Source organism: Pituophis catenifer, unplaced genomic scaffold (assembly GCF_029215685.1).
Source record: "Pituophis catenifer annectens isolate HBS135680 unplaced genomic scaffold, rPitCat1.0.hap2 SCAF_7, whole genome shotgun sequence".
Lineage (NCBI taxonomy): Eukaryota > Metazoa > Chordata > Lepidosauria > Squamata > Colubridae > Pituophis > Pituophis catenifer.
Window position 1 is genome coordinate 58832717 of NW_027256887.1, and position 19381 is coordinate 58852097.

General features: G+C 34.7%; 2 protein-coding genes across 3 annotated transcripts in view; one reads left to right on the plus strand and one right to left on the minus strand.

The window, feature by feature from the left end:
- ATF7IP (activating transcription factor 7 interacting protein) overlaps positions 1-8406 on the plus strand; it is a 96642-nt gene extending 88236 nt beyond the window's left edge. For both annotated transcript variants that reach the window (XM_070947039.1, XM_070947041.1), the window contains exons 13-15: positions 2598-2783; positions 3391-3503; positions 4136-8406. In XM_070947039.1, coding sequence (XP_070803140.1) covers positions 2598-2783; positions 3391-3503; positions 4136-4552 — 716 coding nt within the window. In that variant the 3' untranslated portion in view covers positions 4553-8406. The remainder of the gene's footprint in view (positions 1-2597; positions 2784-3390; positions 3504-4135) is intronic.
- A 320-nt stretch (positions 8407-8726) lies between these two features.
- PLBD1 (phospholipase B domain containing 1) overlaps positions 8727-19381 on the minus strand; it is a 45211-nt gene continuing 34556 nt past the window's right edge. Inside the window, exons 6-11 of the mRNA XM_070947024.1 lie at positions 17400-17544; positions 12726-12926; positions 12494-12634; positions 11872-12057; positions 11297-11403; positions 8727-8935 (exon numbers count right to left, since the gene is read on the minus strand). Of these exons, the coding sequence (XP_070803125.1) occupies positions 8768-8935; positions 11297-11403; positions 11872-12057; positions 12494-12634; positions 12726-12926; positions 17400-17544 (948 nt within the window). The 3' untranslated portion in view covers positions 8727-8767. The remainder of the gene's footprint in view (positions 8936-11296; positions 11404-11871; positions 12058-12493; positions 12635-12725; positions 12927-17399; positions 17545-19381) is intronic.

The window sequence follows — 19381 nt, forward strand, 5'->3', positions numbered from 1 at the left end:
CCAGTTTGATCTTGTTTTCTGCTTTGATGATCTTCATTCATATTCTTTACCAACATTTGCACTTTTTGTTTATTTATTTTCATTTCCGCCAATTCTCCAAATATTTTAAGCCTCCTCATAACATATTCAATATCCTCCAATGGATTTTATAAAATCAGAACCCAGTCTTCAGCAAAAGCATGTTATTTATGCGCCTTTATTTACAGTTCTTTTACTCTGTTATCTTGTCTAATGTGTCTTTAATAGTTCCAACATGAAAATAAAGAGGGATAAAGGACACCCTTGTCTTGTGTTTTTCTGAATCTCATATGGTTTCATAAATTCTCCGTTGACTATAATCTAGGCCTTCTGTCATATATAGATTTCAGTCCTTGTATAAAACTCATCTGAAGTCCCTCTCCCAATTCGAATTATCAAAAGCTTTGTTTACATCTAAAAAAATTAATACAGTCTGTTTGTCATTGCATTGTTGTAAATATTTAATTATATCCAAGATGATTCTTACATTATCCTTTAGTTATCCTTCAGGTAAAAGAAAAAAGGTTTAGATTCATTCCTTCATCAATAATAATTGTTTTTAAAAAATCTTATAAAATCCATTCGGTAAGCACTCGGGTCCTGGTGCTTTACCTATTTTAGTTTTTTTTAATTGCTTCTGTAATATCAAAGGTCATTATTGTACTGTTCATAATTTTCTCTTGCTCTTCTGATAATTTGGGTAAATTTTGATTTTGTACATAATCATCCATTTGCTCTAATGAAAACTTATTTCTTATACAAATTAGAATAAATGTCCCAAAAAGACTTTTTTGAACTAATAAAATGTTTTCTGACTAATTAACTTCATTCCAAAATCACACGTGTATTTTATGTTTGTTAAAACCTGATAGGGTATTTCAGTTCCTTACTCAGGAGATTATTTGTGTTACCAATATTCTTTAAATTTATAAAAATTGAATGACAGTATTGCTTCAAATATAGCGTATCCTAAACATCTTGAGTATTGAGGTGCCACCGAAACTTGAAAGAGCATCTGGACCATACCTGTTTCAATTGAATAGATTGCTAAGCAGACTTTTAGTTAAATTATACTCAATACGTGACCTCTTAAAATCCTTAAAAATACTTAATGGTAACCATTTTGTTTAAGATATTACTCATTTAGTCCAAAACATAAATGAAAACAATTCATAATCAGATATGAATTATTCTGTAATATAGTTTTTTTCATGTGAATCTAGTTAAAATTCAATGCCTTACTATTCATAAAATCCTCCACAAGTTAAACTTGGTCTTAGGACTCTCTATACAATACCACGAGTGTTGCCAAAGCCATCCTGGTTCACAGCTTTTCTGCAGATATGTAGGGAAGTGGTGTTGCAACTCCCTCACTGAAAAGATTTGCTGTCCCAGGAAATTAAGACAATATCCATGTCAAAGAACATTTTAAAACTATTGTAGTAGTACTTCCTCCCTGCAAGAAAATCCTTTGCAGAGATTGTGTCTTATTTCTTTATCTTCACCTGCTCAATATTAGGATTCCTACCTAATCTACATTGTACTTAGATTGTTTTTCTCCCTAGCATCCCTTCTCTTCTCTTCTTTCCTTTCCTCTTGTATTAAAATACATATGACAACTATCTTAGTGAACCTTAGCTTTTTTGATAGATATTCCATCATTTTGCACCCTTTGATGCCTGGACAAGACATGAAAGTTCCCATAGTCTACTACATTCTCTGTATAAACAAGTCACACAGCATTACAAATTGAAAACACACATAAGTAGATGTTTCCTTCAAGAAAAACATACTGTCTTCGGTTCTCTCCTAAAGAGCACCACTCACCAACTTAAAATAAGCTTTGTACTTCGTACCTAGTTACAATGATTTTATTCATAGAAATTACGATGAAGATGAACAAATAGCTTGTCTCTTAAGTGGTTCATTGAATGATCAGTTGTACATTTACACAATTCATGTACTTTCTGCTATGCTGCACTTGTTTCTGATAAATGTTTTACCTCCAGGATTGAGGGTAAAACGAAGGGAAAGTAGAAGATATTATCTCTAGCCATATATGAAAAGGTAGACTTTCCATCAAAACTAGAAATAACAGCTGGAATCAGAAGACTGCAACAAAAACTATGTTTGCATGTAGAGTTGACAACTCAGTTGTTGATTTTTTCCCCATTGTAATATATTGGTTTATTTCTTATGCTATAGTGTTTTTCTTAAAAAGACAACAAAATAACATTGGAGTTATGACTATTAAAAACTTGTGAATCACCAGCATTTTTTACAATTACATTGACTGCAGATTGCTGTAGAAATAACCACACCAAAAAGTCCTACATGATTAACTAAAATGTCAACATGATTGGGCTATTAAACTTGTTTGACTCCATATGTTTTGTATGTTATTGTTATGATTGATCACACAGTCAGCCAGATGTTTAGATCTAGGGTAGACACATGTTGCTTGATGGGACTAAAGATCTTATTTACACAACAATGTGAAGTCACAGATGCCATTTCTTTAACTGGTGTTGGTCTTCATAAGCATAAGTTTTTTTACTATTATTTTACCTATCTCTTAGCCCAGACAACTGTGAATGTAACACATCGCCCAGTAACTCAGGCTACAGCTAGACTCCCAGTACCAAGAGCTCCTGCTAACCATCAAGTAGTCTATACTACTCTTCCTGCACCATCAGGACAGAATCCTGTGCGAACCACTGTTATGCAGAATTCTGGTTTAAGGCAAATCAACCCACAAAGTTCAGGTAAGAAACCTTTTCAAAAATACATTTGTAAGCTGTGAACTGAAACATAATTATCAGTTGCTAATAAAAACACAAGTCATAAAAATATGTTCAAAATATAAATTTAAATTTTTAAGGCAGTAATTTTTTAAACTTTTAATTTGATTTCTGATGCAATAGTTGATGTATGGTTAAATTTGATTTCATAAATGTTTGACATGAAAAATAGTTCAACGAAAAATATTTAAATTTTTTATAATGTAGATGTTCAATATATTTTTGTGTTAGCATTTCACTTTGCAGCTTCATTCTTTAGATGGTGACATGAGTGACATATAAATTAAATAAATAAATAAAAATAAACTCAACTTGATTTTTCATTAGATTTTTCTGTTGTCCTGTCTGATTTCTTTAAAAATAATTAGTGGATTCCTAGATTGTATAACCACCACAACCAGTAGTGCCAGGATTGCAGTAATTAAACAAAGCAGTTACATGATGTCTCAATGACCAAATTCTAATTGTAGGCATAAATAAAGGACTACCTGTATGTTATTAAAATAGCATGGTTTATAATAGCTTTCCAAAAAGTAAGGCATAAATACATTGATACTAATATCTTTTATAGGTGTAACCGTGCGAGTGCCTCAAACAACAGCTTATGTTGTAAACAGTGGGTTAACTTTAGGATCTGGTGGACCTCAACTCACAGTACATCATCGGCCTCCTCCAGTACATTCAGTAAGAACATTTATCTATTAAAATGAATATTTAGAAAAGATGATACAACCATACAGAAGATCAAATGTATTTATTCAGGGATCATTAATATTTTAAAACTAATTGGGGACAATACTGTGAAAAACTTCAATAGATGGAGAAAAAAATAGTAAGTTGATGATATCAATGAGCTGGACAGGGTTAGAGCTCATTGGGGTTTGTGGGGGAAATTTAAGGGCATGCGCACATGCAAAGAGAAAAAATTCGTTATTTCTGAGATCATAAGAAAAAGATCTGGAGGCTACGTATGGACCACAAATTATTCATTCTGTAGACGTTTCTGACAAATGTAGGAACACATTACTATTTTGCTTCCAGTACAATTCAAAATGCTGATTTTAATCTTTAAAGCCTTGATTTGCATAGACTAGAATACCCTGCTTTTGCAATAATCTGTTTGGTTCTATAAGAACTCTTCAAGTTCTCGTTCCTTCTGAAGCCAGTGTTTTTGGTGACTGCTCCCCTTTTCTGGAATTCCTTACCACTTGTCAAGTGCATGCATTTTTAACTGTTGAGCGATCAATTCATATAGACTCTGAAATGATGAAGCAACTTCTTTGCCACCTTCACAATACCATTTCTTTTTCCCTTAGGAGCCATTGCGGCCTGTGCATCCAGCCCCTCTGCCAGAGGCCCAGCAGCCCTCCCGACTGCCTCCTGAAGCTGCCAACCATTCTTTGCCTCAGAAGCCACACCTGAAGCTAGCCCGAGTGCAAAGTCAAAATGGCATTGTGCTTTCTTGGAGTGTTTTGGAAGTGGACCGGAGCTGTGCTAGTGTGGATAGCTATCACCTATATGCATACCATGAGGACCCAAGTGCCACTGTACCCTCTCAGTGGAAAAAAATTGGGGAAGTAAAAGCCCTTCCTCTGCCTATGGCATGCACACTTACTCAGTTTGTGTCTGGCAGCAAATATTACTTTGCTGTGCGTGCTAAAGACATCTATGGACGTTTTGGACCCTTCTGTGACCCCCAGTCAACAGATGTGATTGCTTCTCAAAGCAGTTAAACTTAAGACATTGAAAGCTTCCATTCTTGCCCCATGGCTGTGGCTTGACCTAGTTTTGAGTTTGTTCTCATGCATGAAACTCATTGTAAAATCTTCTCTGCAGAATTATTTTGGAGAGCTCTTTCATACACTACAAAACCTAACAACCAAAACTGAAATAAATTCATAACCTCCAGCAAGTCAGCTTGTATTTCTGATGAAATAGTTTCCTCCCCTTTGCTTACAAGTCACTGTACCTAGTAAATAGTGAGTTAGAAAGTTTTGGGAATTTGGCTGACATGTTTCATGTGGCGTCAAATCTAATGTCAAACATTGGCACAAGCGCAGAGTATAACAGCCAGGTTAGGTGGGAAGCCTGGATTCAGGGTTGTGCTTAGTCCTAGAAGAGTGGCCCATTGTACTTTACAAGACATCTAACCTACTTCCTAAAGGGCAAAGAAACTTACCCACAATCAGTTTTTGAGTTCTTATACATGGGTCTGCTTATTGAAATGAAAAAGTTCCAGGCAGGCTTGCACTCGATTTGTCACCAGAATGTGAGAGTATTTTGAAGCCCACCACTAAAGCCAGGTTTCTAGAAAACTTCATTTGCATTTTCAATAGCTTCCTGATTCTCTTTTTATGATCCTCTTTTTTTAAAAAAATAATTTAATTTGTGCCTTAAACAATAATTTCAAAATAAATGCAGTCACACTTTCTGTGTTCCTCTTTCTTTGCCATCCTTTCAATATTCAGCTCTTTTGGCAACCCTAGAATGTCATAATTTCTCATTGCAGATTCACTTGACAAGTAATACCCAGGTTTTCCAATAATTCATGCTAATGTTTACATTACTTATTTAATTTAATCTGTGAAGATTTATCACTCTCACACCGTTTAGCTGTATCATGCTGTTCTTAAGATGGTAGGTAGCCAAAAAATAAACCTCATTTTCTTAACAAACAGACACAAATATCTAGAATTCTGTGTAACAACTTCATGAAAATTCTATACCTACTGAGTCCAAACAACAGAATAGATCCTCTACTTTTTCCAATTCAGCAAAGCTCATGGCTACTGAAAATAAATAAGCTACACCTGGCATAGAAATAACTACCATACTATATTCTAGAGAAAAATAGGACATACATTATCTTCTTGGTTGATAATGCCTATTAAATAGTGAGTGGTAACTTCACTGCATTGCTTGGCACTTCCTATTACTTCCTGTTCTGAAATTGATAGAGTTGGAATAGAAATGCAAAGTTCAAAAAAGGCAGAGTCAGAAGCTAGCTTAGGAAGACAGGGTCTTAATGCTGTTTATGTGGGCAGGTGTATTTCAGTAAAGAAAAACCATAGTCTTGTGGCATTTTGTGTCTTATTTTTCTGAGAATAATGTGGAAACTTGCTTGTCTCTATGTGTTGTAGTCAGAAACTATTTTTGAGTGAGTAAATTTTGTTTTGCGTATTATGAATTCTTCAATCAGTTGGTAATTGGCATAATCAATTTATCACATTTTCTTATTACCTTCAAAAATCTGGAAATAAAACAACTGATTAGCTAGAAACTCATCTCTGAAATGGTCACAAGATTTTTATTATATACGGAAGGAGTATATTTAGCCCACATCTTAATTTGAATGCTGAAAAATGCAAAATGCAGTCAACGAAAAGGGATCAGAAATCAATGGAAGGAGCATTTAATTACAAAACCATTTATTATTATTTTTATTTTTATTATTATTTTTTAAAGAAGCATTGGACTTTACTGTTTAATTTGGCAGTTCCTATTGTTTGTAGCCAATATATTGTTATTTGCCCTTTTAGATTTTTTTTTTTTTTTTTTTTGTACTTGGATAATAAAATCAGGCCTGAGAACATCTGGGAGGAAAATATATTTTCATAAGGTGTGCAACTTTCTTTTTGAGGTTAGGGTACTAGGACCTACAACTTTAACAGAAGGCATAAGAAGTCATTCAAGAACTTTCAGTTCCAGTTTCCAGTATCAGATCTCGTTCCATGTTCAAGTAAGTTTGTGGCAGATGTTAATTTCAGCACTTCTTAAATTAGCATTTTAGAGGATAGTTGTTAGCCTTCAGATTTATGAACTGCAGCTGATAGAATAGGATGCTACATTTTCCAAAACAGAATGAGCATGCCTCACAAGTTATATAAAGCAATACGGAGTTAAGCAGAAACAAATCCTTATGTGTAAGTAATGGCAAAACACATATTTTATATTCTGTGCTTAATTCTCTGCCTTTGGCTGGAAAAAAAAAATCTGAATCTGTAGATATTAATATGTCCTTGCAACAGATAATGGGGACTTTATTCTTTTTCTATCAAACTACTATAAACAGGATTGCATGGCAACAAACTCGACTAATGCTGGATTTTTATTCTGTGTTGATTGAGAAACTGCATCTCACTCAGCACTGTGAGCTTGTTATAGTATGGATAGAAGAGATATTTTTTGAAAGACCTTAAAGAAGAAAAGAAAATTTCACTGTCTACATTGTACCATGTTGGTATTTTTTTTTCTCACCACACCTATTTTATCGCAGTGTATGCCTGGCCCAGTTTAGACATCTTTTTCTACAATAATTTCACTGTGAAACTTATTTCAGCAATGTTCTGCTCTTTAATACTGATAATGCAGCTACTAGTAGTAGTCAAGTTCCATTTCAGAAGAAATGATATAAATTCTGAAAGTGAGCTAGAAGATTGTTATCTTGGTCTGGAACTTGTTAGCTTATTTCTGTTCAATTTTTTCCCCAAATTACACTTTATACAAAAAAAATTGGTTGAATTTAGATTGTGGAGAACAAGACATGCAACATGCTTGTTATATTAGCAACTTAATGATAGAGGATATGTTCGGTGATACTGATAAATGCCTAAGAACTCTGAACAAAAACACTATGTTTAATGCTTACTGAAACACCCTGATTAATCTGTATTTTCAGCATGTTGGGCAATTTCTGTGCCTCTTTAAATTATACATAAAAAGACTTAAAAGTAAATGTTGACAAAATGTCTGAGAACAACCCATTAGAATTAGAACATGGGTTGTACCACATTAAATTGGTCCATTCATTCAATGTTAGACTGATCCAATCAATTGCTACTACGTGTCCAGGACTTCTGCGGCTCTAGAATCCATATTACATGTAGTATTAGTGCTTCAATAATTTTTATTTATCCCTTGACTTGCAATATCACAGTATTGGCTAGAAGAACTACAACCAGAATATGAAACTACATTATGTTGATGCCATCTTACACTTTCTTTAGTATTCTCATTCATTCAGTGGCAAAGTTGTTCATTTTGCATATGAAATCTTGCTGTTTTTAAGATCTTCATATTTGGGGTGTATGAAAATTGGATAAACATATTTTCAGCAGTATAGAGGTTATGTTGAGAGTAATGTACAAATATGCAAGAATGCAAACCAAATTGTGTTCTACAGTATTATCATTGGATCTCACCTATATTTTAAAGCAGAATGATTGGTTTCTTACCTTGTGCTAGCTTGAAAATATATTTTAAGACTAAGTTTAAATTTTAACTGTAAATAAAGTAACTGGACAGCCAAAACCTGAGATACTCTTCAGATCAGTAATTTATAAGCACTGATAAATAAACTTATACAAAACTCCTTATAGAAATTTGCACTCTTGATTTTTTTTCTTCAACAGATGAACATGTAAATAATGTAGGCTGTACCAAAAAGTCCAGTTTAAGCAGGACGGTGGCAAGTTCTCCTAACTTTTATATGCATTGTAGACTAGTGTCTGTATGTGTTAATTGTAGTGGGGTTTTGTCTTGATACGCCTGAAATTTATACTTTGAAATAAACTACTGGGTTTTTAAACTTTTGAGTTTTGTGTGATTAGTTTGGAAGAACAAAAGATCATTTGGTTTAAGAAATGGAAATATCAGTTCAAAATACTAGAGAGAAAGAGTATATAAATGTCAGAGAAACAAGACAGACAAACAGGCAAAGATGATAGAATGGGCAACAAAGCACACAACTAGGAACTATTTATGGAATTGCTGGAAATTCACTAAGCAGCTGCCAGAATTCATCTAGAATCCAAGGTTATATATGCTATTATGCCCATATATACTTGCATATATTAGGCTTTATCTTTCTCATAAGAAGCCATGAGTAAAATCAAGGTATATCCAGGTCTGTTTATTTGATGTAAACACAATTTTCAGAATTTACAGATTCACAGCACTGGTTTCATAGTAACAAAATCGAAGTTATATGACTCTGGCAGACCCTGGTGCTTCGTCTTGTTGAAATGAACCCAGCTGAAGATAGGCAGGCCATTCTCCACAGGGGGGCCATTGATGGCATAGGCTGTAAATTTTGCAGCCATATTGATATCTGCTACCTATACCAAATTTTAAAAAAGAGGTCATGTAAGGAGAAAAGGGGTAGATGGATATTTCACAAATATAACATGCACAAATTATTTCTAAAATCCCCTTCAAATATAAATGGGTCATTTTAATTCATTGTTTTTTTTTCTTTCTATGTGACATTAAAAGAAAGCAAAATTATTCAGAAATGGCCCAGGACAATCCAAACCATGTTAACTGAATCACATGTGCTGCAAACCAGGCCCCTTTATTCAGCAAGGTGAATTGAGGACCAGAATGCAGATACTAAATCATACATTTGATACTGGTGAGATATGATTTTGTGTATTTTAATTCTCTGTAAAGCAAGGAGAGAGGACTGAACAATTTCCTATATTTAAATAAAAAGAAAGCTGGCACACAAGGATCCATGACAAATTTGGATTTATCCAGGTTTTGTCTTGAGCTGATTTTATGAATAGATTATCAAATATTAAGCCACATTCCCTAGCAATGAAAGCATGGTGAGATTTCAACAACCAACCTCCTCAGTGAGATAATCTTAACAATTATCTTGTGCTGTTTCTTCTCTGACCCAAAGATACTCAGTCTTGTAATGTGCTGCACATACAACTATCTTCGAAAACTATCCAGAACCTACAATTGGTCTTGAATGTGGTGGTGTAGTAGTAATGGGAATTTCTTGTGACACCCAAGTGACACTGTTGCTCCATGAGCTACACTGACTGGCTTCTGGGTGTAATTCAAGTTGTTGGTTATCACCTACAAAAGCCCTCCAAGCATACAATATCTCTCCATCCCACACATTGCAATTGGAGGGGCATGTCCCTTTCCATATCATCTTATGAGACCCTGGAGATGTGCCTTCTCAATGGTGGCCCTTTTGGTGTAATCCTCCCTTCAGCATAAATTGGCTGGAACCTGCAAACCATTACAAGCCTTTTGGCCAGAATGAGTAGAGTCCCCATCAATAGCAGTTATACTGCACTTCAGCAGTGTTCGCCATTTATTGCCTACATGGTTTTAATGATACAGGTTGGGTTTTTTCTATTTGTTGGTTTTGACTTTTCCTTTTTTTTTTTAATGCTACTTAAGAGTCATATTATCTGAGTTGGATGGCCATATAAATGCTTTAAATAAACCAACTGACCAACCAACCTTTCTGTTCATATTTTGCCCATATTTCAATTAACTCCTTTAACTATTTCCCTCACAATTCTTACTATTTCTCTTTTTGACATCCTGAAGTAAAAAGTAAGTAATTACAGAATCTCAATGTTCTGTTCCTGTATGAGTCTTCTGTATCATTGCAAATATGCAAAAATGATGGATAAAAATGGCAGGTCAGTGTTCAGAATTTCTGAATCTTCCTTCCACAAAACCAAACAGCCTACACATACAAATGAAGTTAAGTATACATGTCCCAAGATAACGTTGCAGGATCAAATCTGAGTCAGACACCAAGACCAAAAGTTTATTTTCCAAGTTTTCGGGCTTGTGCTGTTTCCCTGATGGACTCCAGCACAAGACTGAAAGCTTGGGAGAACAAATCTTTTATCCTGGTGACTCTCAGATTGAATCTTGCAGCCTACACACAGGTTAAGAACACAGACTATGATATTCCTTAAATAGTATTAATTTCTCAAGGACAGGAATGGCTATGGCTCTTCCAAGGGTTGCTAAGCTATAATTCTGAATGTCCATTGCAGTTAGCCAGGCTGATTAAGGCTACTAGAGACCCTTTGCCTCAATTTTAAAGGGAGAATTAAACATTTTACTCTGTACTGGTCTGTTGCAGGAAACTGGAATAGTTCCCAAGTTCCCTCTGAAATGGCTATACTTTACAATCCCAACACAAAAACAAATATTTACATGGAATTCGCATTTAATTTTAACTGTTAATTAGACAAAAGCTAATTTTATCATATTTCAGTTATTTATATATTAAATTATTGTATTTTATTCCAACTTCATTTTAAACTGTATTTTATTCCAATTTCATTTTAAATTGTATTTTATCCAATTCCATTTTAAATTGTTTTTATATTATTTTTATATTATTATATATATATAAAATAATTTGTGTCTGGAACTCTGCACTTTAATATGGCCCAAGGACTAATCAATAAAGTTAACTAAATAAAGATGAAAGCTGCTATCAATGGAAGCATGATAAAAATGATGTCAATGATTGTCAAGGTAGCTTGGTTTGGCCAGCTGCTGCACCTGCATTTGAATGCACAAGTAATTACAGGCACATATAATGATGTGCAGTGGGGAGAGTATTGTGTATGCAGAATAATGTGAACCAGCTAATGTTTTCTCCATTCCACACATATCTATAGTGGGGCAATTCCTTTAGGAATGTGTACCTTAGAATCATAGCATCCAGCTGGAACTGGAGCCTTGTGCTTCAAGTCTTCTCGGCAACAAATGGTATTGCAGGGATTGTGTCTTGTGTATGGATCTTTCTTATAATCTGGAAATAAAGGGAAAGGGATAAGTAAGTTTTCGCTCACTTGCTTAACCATGATTTAACCCTGTATCTGTAGAGTCAGAAGTCTGTCATTTGATTCTTGCTTCTCCTTCAAAGAAATTGGAGTCATTTTCTTTCCACCCCAGTTGGATTTTATCTATGAAGCAGGTTAGAATAAGAGAGTAGAAAAGAGGTCTACTCTGAGAAGTTGTTTAACAATAAGTAATAGAAATTTGGCTCCTGTCACTCACAGACTTGGAAAATTGTATCGAAAAATATGATGTATTTAAAATTCAACATTTATTTATTTTAACTAGATTCAACAGATAATGGCCAAGAGTTGCATAGTTTAACATTATGAAAGATGAGCAGATATCGTTATTGCAAAACAAATGTTTGATAATGAGGTTTTCTTATTATGGAAGAGAAAACAATCTAAAAAAATCAATAGAAAAATTTAAAATGACATACTATTATATCTCATGATGTACTTCATGGACTCAATATCAGTTACTTTTCCTTGGTCCCGTCGGAAGATTTTTGCTCTTGGGGCCATTTCATAAGAAAAGTCCAAACCATACTTTTGAACATATTCTCTATATCCACTCATATTGTAAATTATGTTATGGAAAGGGATGTTGTAGGAAGGCCAGTATCCTGCAAAACAAGGCTTTACCAGTGAATAAGTTCATCTGGAGCTTTTGTACATTGCTTGAATTCAGCTGCAAGAAACATTAACCAAGTTCTAAAACACTGAGTCGCAAGGGAATGTGAGCCAAACTAGCATGGTAGAAAAATTTCATAAAAAGAGGTTACATTTGGCAAAGCTGAGGTATTTAAGGAATTTCAAATTCAGCAAAAGAATGTGAATTTACATCATCTACCCTCTGTACCACAAAGGAAATTTGTGTTTAGTACTGTCTCACACACACACACAATTATTTCTATAAATACAAATTTTGAATTCCTGGTAAATTGCATTTATTAACATTGAGATTATTTGCAATTTCTATTAGGAAGTTTTAGTTGAGGTTATTTACCTTTGGCCCTCTCCCGTATTCCATTATTCAAAAACTCTTACATAAGTATTTACCTTTACGGAGAATATTTGTTTGATCAGAATATTCTACAAGATTGGGAACCTGTTCAATGATATAAAGAGTCCCATCTTCAATGCTTCTTTGCAATTTGATCTTTTTTGTATCAAGTATCATATATTGGTTATTGTAAGTACCTAGAGAGCAGTGAGAAAATAGTTAAATCTTAACTGTGCTTTTCCCCACATAGAATCATGGGTGAAAAGATTCCCATTCAAATATACCAACCAGAATTTTGTTTTTCAAAGGTTTGGGCCCAGGTCTTTCCAGAATCTGCCATCATATTGGCAATACGGACTCTCTCCCATGCAAAGAGGCTCTCGGGTACCACTTGTTTAAGAAGAGAAAGGTTGAATACACTGTTTGTGGTCTGCAACATAATCAATCCGCTGCCAAGTATGTAAAAGTCATCTAGGGAAACCAAAAAGCCTGAAACAAGAATTTTCAAAAAATTTGTTATTCAAAAAGAAACCCTTCATTTTTTTTTTATTCTAATGCTTGATTTCCGCAAATGAAGGAAATTAAATGGATAAAAACAAAGAATCTACAGAATTCTACACCAGAATCAACTGATTATAAATGAAAGGAAACCAAATTCAGTTAAATTATATAAGGTTTTCAACAATGAGACTCTGGAAGTGGTGAACTGGACCTATTTGTGAAGAGGTCATGCATTCTACAATTGCTTCCAGAAACGTGGATTGGACAGGACTGGCCAAGTCTCCAAAGAGGCTTTTCTTTCAGTGTCTCCAACAAAGCACAATCAGGTAAAGACCTTCTCAGTGGTTTTATTTATATGGGGGCATTCATTTGCACATGAATGTCCTTTCAGCCCCAGGCACATTAAATTCATTTTAACAAAATACATGAAAAATTATTCACAAGACCAGAAAAAATTATACTCCCTTTCAGTCCATGTCATGGTTTGAGTAATGATTGCCACATATGAACTATAGGGGAGAAGGAGGACTCAAGATGGATCTAACTATTCCAGTTTCTTTTGGAGATACGTGCAGTCCAATCTTTTGGGATGGGAACAAAATACATAAAGGACTGCAATGCTGCATATTCATCCCTGATTTCAACTCATCTTGGGAAAAGCTTTCCTTGCTTTTCATCTCACAAAAGGCACCATAAGAAAAATCATTTATACAACTTCCGGTTTGCTGCTTGTCGCTGCTAGACGATCCCTTGGGATCGCCAGCCCCATTGCCTGTAAAGAGCCGCCTTCACAACGGAATGGCGGCTCGAAAAAACTCCGTTTCCCCGAGGAAATGGAGATAGAGCTGGCTAGGGCAGGTAGAGCTCTCTGCGTAGCCCCAAAAGTTTTTTTTTTACTTTTGGGGACGGAGCAGATGAGACTCCCCATTTCCCTAGCCGCCGCTCCGGGCTTTGGGAGACCTCTGCTTATGCAGAGCTAGGCAACAAGAACAAGCCTACAAATTTAACAGATTAATTAAAGAGGACGTGAGTTGGACCTGTGATCCTGAATCGCAAGTATTTCATTTATTTTATAAAAGTTATTCAAGAAGGAAAAAAGAATTTTTAAAAATGGCGACTGCCGAGGCTTGAGAAGGGGCTGAAAGGGAAAGTCCTTCCGTTTTCTATTACTACAAAGTAGCGGAATAAATACTCTTGGCTACAATTGAAGATAAAACTTCACTTTTGTGTTTTTTTTCTCCTGGAGATTTGATATTGATCTTGGTTGGAAAGAAGCTTGTTTTTTCTCTGCTTTTCTTTTCTTTTCTAAAAAAGTTTGTCTGGGCGGAAACATGGCATTGAGACTTATAAAGCCGGACAAACAAGCAGTGGGGGGGATTCCCCCATTAACAAACTACATGAACAAGTTCTAAATCTCCAGTCTCAGAAACCCGATTTTAACATAATAGAATTTCTCTTGGAGGAGATTGTAAGAAGGGATGAGATTGTGAATCAGAACTTTGAAAAATTTAAGTAGGAAATTAAAGAATTGGTGCAATATTTTGGAACGAAAGATTATAAAAATGGCTAATGGTTTTACAGAATTTATGATCCAGTTGGATGCAAATATTAATTTATTAGAGTCTAAAATGGAAGAAATTGAGGACAATTTGGACAATAGAATACAAAAAATTGAAAATGACTTGACAAATACTCAGATAATAGCTTAGAAGAAAAACCTAAAATGGAGGCTGATCAAAAGACTTGTAATGCAGAAAATTTACAACAACGGATTGAAAGAGAAGTTTTAATGATGCAATATAATTTCACTGAATATGCGATTAGACTGAGAGGACTGCAGGAAAATAACAGAGATGATTTAAGGAAAATATCTTCTGAAATTCTGGCTGGGATTTAAAGGTTCAATCTGAGGAAGTATTTTGTAGGATCGATAGAGTTTATAGAATAAATTCCTGGACTGCAAAGCAAAGGCAATTGCCTAGAGATGTGGTGATTTATTTTACAGATAAGGAGATAAGAAATAATATTGTGCAAAATTCTTACAACTCTACTTTGCAATGGTTTGGAAGAAAGATTTGGATATACAAAGAGCTCCCGCCCAAGATATTATTGGAAAGAAAGAAATTTGGTTTTCTGGTGACTGAACTTAAAAAAAGAAATATTCTATTCAGGTGGGATGCTCCAGTTGGTATTATATTGAGATATCAAGGAGAAAGATATCAATTAAATACTGTTGAAAAAGCAGAAGAATTTTATCAAAAAATTTTGCAAATGAATTCAACATCTTTATGCACAATACAGGATAAGCAGAAGGAATTGGAAATAAAGGGAAAACATCGAATTATAGAGGCTTCTGTAGACAAATTGCCTTCGGATTCTTTAGACACCTCAGCTGGATTATCTACAAATAAAAGAGAAGTGGCATCGGATTCTAACGTGATCATGATTCATCAAGTCACAGACAAGCATGGAAATCAATTAGCTGATATACAATTGATAGAAAAGAAATATGAGTTACAAAAGCAAAACCAACAAGATCAAGTCATAAAGCAGAATGAAAATCGATTAGTTGATATACAACTTGCAGAAAGGAAATTAGGATGGAGATCAAGCCCACAAAAGGAAAAGAAAAAAAGGAATAGGTCTCACAAAAATAAAAATTTCTAAATTAAGCAACAGTGAAGCCAGTTTTTTTTTTTTAAAAAAATGAATGAATATATGAAAAGACAGCTGAGGCGAAGTATTGGTTAACATTATCCTGAGGAGAGTGACAGACCTCTGCAATGCCGTAATTTTGGGATGTGAAAAGAGCCTTAAATTGGTTGGATTGGAATTATCTATTTTGGATTTCTTTTTATTGATAAATGTATTATATTTATGTTGAGCTATAAGGCAAGAGAGCTACGCTGGGGCACGCAGAAGATCTGGTTGTTACCCATTACGATGATGGGAATTAATAATCCTGAAGAAAACCACAATTACAGATATTATATGGAATATAATTATAATGTCACTCGGGTGGTTGTTTTCCTTTTATATATATATATGAGGAGATTTATTACTGATGGGGGCAGATGATAACTGAGGATTTTGAACAATCTGTTGCAACTAGGATGCTATGTTACCCTAATATGGATGATGTACTCAACAATCTAGTGGAAAGACATCAAAGAAGATATTATATGGATTATAAACTTAAAGTTATTGATTTTTTCTATATAACGGAATATTTTTTTTAGTAGGGTGGGCAGTAGATTAAAGATATTAAGAATTGTTGTGTATGGCAATTTTGTAGGAAAGTGGGTGGAGATAGGTTAGTTTACTGATTGTTTAGTTTAAGAAAAGGGATGTTTAAGTGATATATTTATGGGAGTGGAGCAAATGGGTGGAGCTGAATAAATGCAAAATTAGGATTTATGGGGAAGGCTGCTTTGAAATGTTATATTAATATACACAAAAGATTAAATGTTAAAGTAGGCCTTATTATATAGTTTTAAAGTGGAAGGTTGTTATGAAATGTTGTATTAATATATAGATATAAGTATGGGGGAGGAGAAAAAGGGCAGATTACTGTTAAATTGGGAGTTATAATAATATTATTATGTTAAATTAGAAGTTATTATGCAATGTTATAGTAGAATGATATTTTGAAATGTATGGTAAAAGGGGGAAGTAATAATATTAATAATATTATTAGTAAGTAAGGGGCAGTATTTAGAGGAGGGAGTAAGGGGGTGGTAAAATATTATATAATCTGTTATGAATTAGGTTTTTGTTGTGAAGAAGTCACGGGGGGATGGGTGGTGAGGGGGAGTTAGGGAGGAGGGGGGAGAAAAATGTGGGGAAAAATTTGTATTTGAAAACTTTTTCAATAAAAAAAAAAAAGAAAAATCATTTATTTTATTACTTAAGATTCAATTCTAATGTAAACATCTGTACAATTGATCTGTAACTGTTTTTGTGTGTGTCGAAGAACTTTCATAATAATAATAATAATAACTTTATTGTCATTGTACGTGTATACACAGTATACCCATACAACGAAATTCACTTAATACCCAAAGACCAGGTCCAATACACATAACACCCCCCCACCCACCACAAATTCCCCATACCTAAACCACCCAAACATCCACACAACAGACCAAGTAATGCTGTCCAACAGCTCACTGATGGTGGCCCTTTAGTTCATTGTTGAGTGCAATTATAGCTCTGGGATAAAAACTATTCATATTACATTATAAAACTCTACAACACTATTCTGAATGCAGTGCTGTTGGGCTATGTTGGATTATCTTCAGCTAACCTAGCCAATGGAAGATGGTACTTGTATTCTAAATATGAGTGGGGAGAAATTTTTTTTGTTTATGTGTATATACTGTAGAGCTCCAAATTGGAAATGGTTATAGTTTACAGACAAACTAAGAAACACATATGGCATTTTTCATTCATCTAAATTACCTGGATAACTGCTGAAAGAGGCACGTCCTGTTTTTGTCTGTGGGTCAGTAATTCTGAAGTCCCAATGTTTATATATTCTCAAAGTGGCAGCATATGTGAACCAACTAGAATGAGCAAAGTAGATATTCTCATATCCAGGGAGGACCTGAGAAAAAGAATGAATTAGTTATCTAGAAATAACAGACAAATCACTTTTGTTTTTCTTTTATGAAATTTAACATTTTTAAAAATCCTTTTATTAATTGTTGGTTAGTATTTTTATAGCCTGCATACAATTAGTAATGTGAATTAAAACATTACCCTGTTTCCCCCAAAATAAGATATCCCCCTGATAATAAGCCCAATCAGGCTTTTGAGCACATGGCAATAAGACCAAGCGCTTATTTCAGGGTTCAAAAAATATATAGGCTAGGGTCTTATTTTTGGGGAAACACAGGTAATAGAAGAACTGGCCTGACACAACTTTGAAGGTGTTGCAAGAATTAAGGATGTAGGCCAGGAAAGACAAAAAAGTGAGGGTTTTTTTTCCCTGCCACTATCCATTGGATAAGAATAAAAAAGAAAAAAATGTATTCAGCAGACCTATGGAGCTGAAAAGTCGTGAAAACTATTCAAGTTAGCTTTCTTAGCATTCCTTGCACAGAGGAAAGCAGGACACCATCATTGGTGTGTGTGAAAATTGGCAAGATGGCAGGTGCAATGGTGCAAACCAAGCTCACCTCTTTTGTACAGGTGTGGTCTTATCTAACCTTAGGTGGAGATCTGTTCAAAGGAAAAGAATAGCAGTTGAAAAAGGATGTCTACATGGTCCCTAATAGACTTTCAAAGATAGGACTTGATGGCTGCTTACACCAAAATATTTTATTGTACAGAGACTATAATGGCATATAAAATGAATCTGAGTGACAAGAGAAGAAACATAGGCCAGGGAAACCAAGCCAATAAGAGGCAGGTTAGCCTGCAGCAGGAATGTGGGTGTGGCAAACATCTCAGACCCTCCCTAGTTTCTTGGACATCTTAGCAACAGGGGAGAAATGTACTTTCAGACTTGTGAGACTTGGTTGCTGTAATCTTACAATAAAGTAGAATTAGTTCATCTGAATTTGCTTCCTGTCTGAACTACCTTGCAAGACTGTCAGAGACCCCTGGGAGTAGGCAATCTCAAAGATATCCAGATCATTAGCCATATAGGGCTTTAAAATGCCAAACAGAACCTTGAATTAAACTTGAAAGCCAATGAGTAACTAATACACCTCTTGCAGTGATGGAATTATCTGAAGAAAATAAGAAATGCCCATAAGACTCAAGCCACTGCATTCTGGACTGTTGTAGCTTTCAAGTAGTTTTCAAAAACAATCCCATGTAAATCATATTACAATTGTTCAGTCGAGAACTGCATCTCCTGATCTGGGAATGTTCGGAATTGACACATAAAATGGAATTATGTAAAGGCCTTCCTAGTCACAGACCTGCAAGCAGAAATTTTAAGTCCAAATGGACCTTCAGTTTATGAACCTGTCCAATCCAGAGGCATGGAACCAGAACTATTTATTTATTTACGTTTTTAAGGCCACCCATCTCATCATAAGGGCTCTGGGTAGCCAACAACAATTAAAAATAATACAACCTGAATAGCATAACAACCAGTGCATATTCAGCAGACAAGGTAAAACTAGAAGCAAACATCAAAAACCATCATTGAAATAACCATTTGATGGGCTTTGCCATATATCTGAACCCTAAGGACTTAAAGAAATAATAGAATTATAGGACTGAAGGAACCTTGGGAAATATCTAGTCCAACTCATTGCCCAGTCAGGAAACTAACTCCAAAATATTTGAAAAAACAAATGTATGTCTTAATTTCTTAGGTATATTCTACTGTGTGCCTGCCACTTAATTCCAATCTGTTAAAAATGCATCCAAATTTTATGGATTCTCATGCTACTTAGTAATGTGTGAAGCTTCGGTTTCCCTAATTT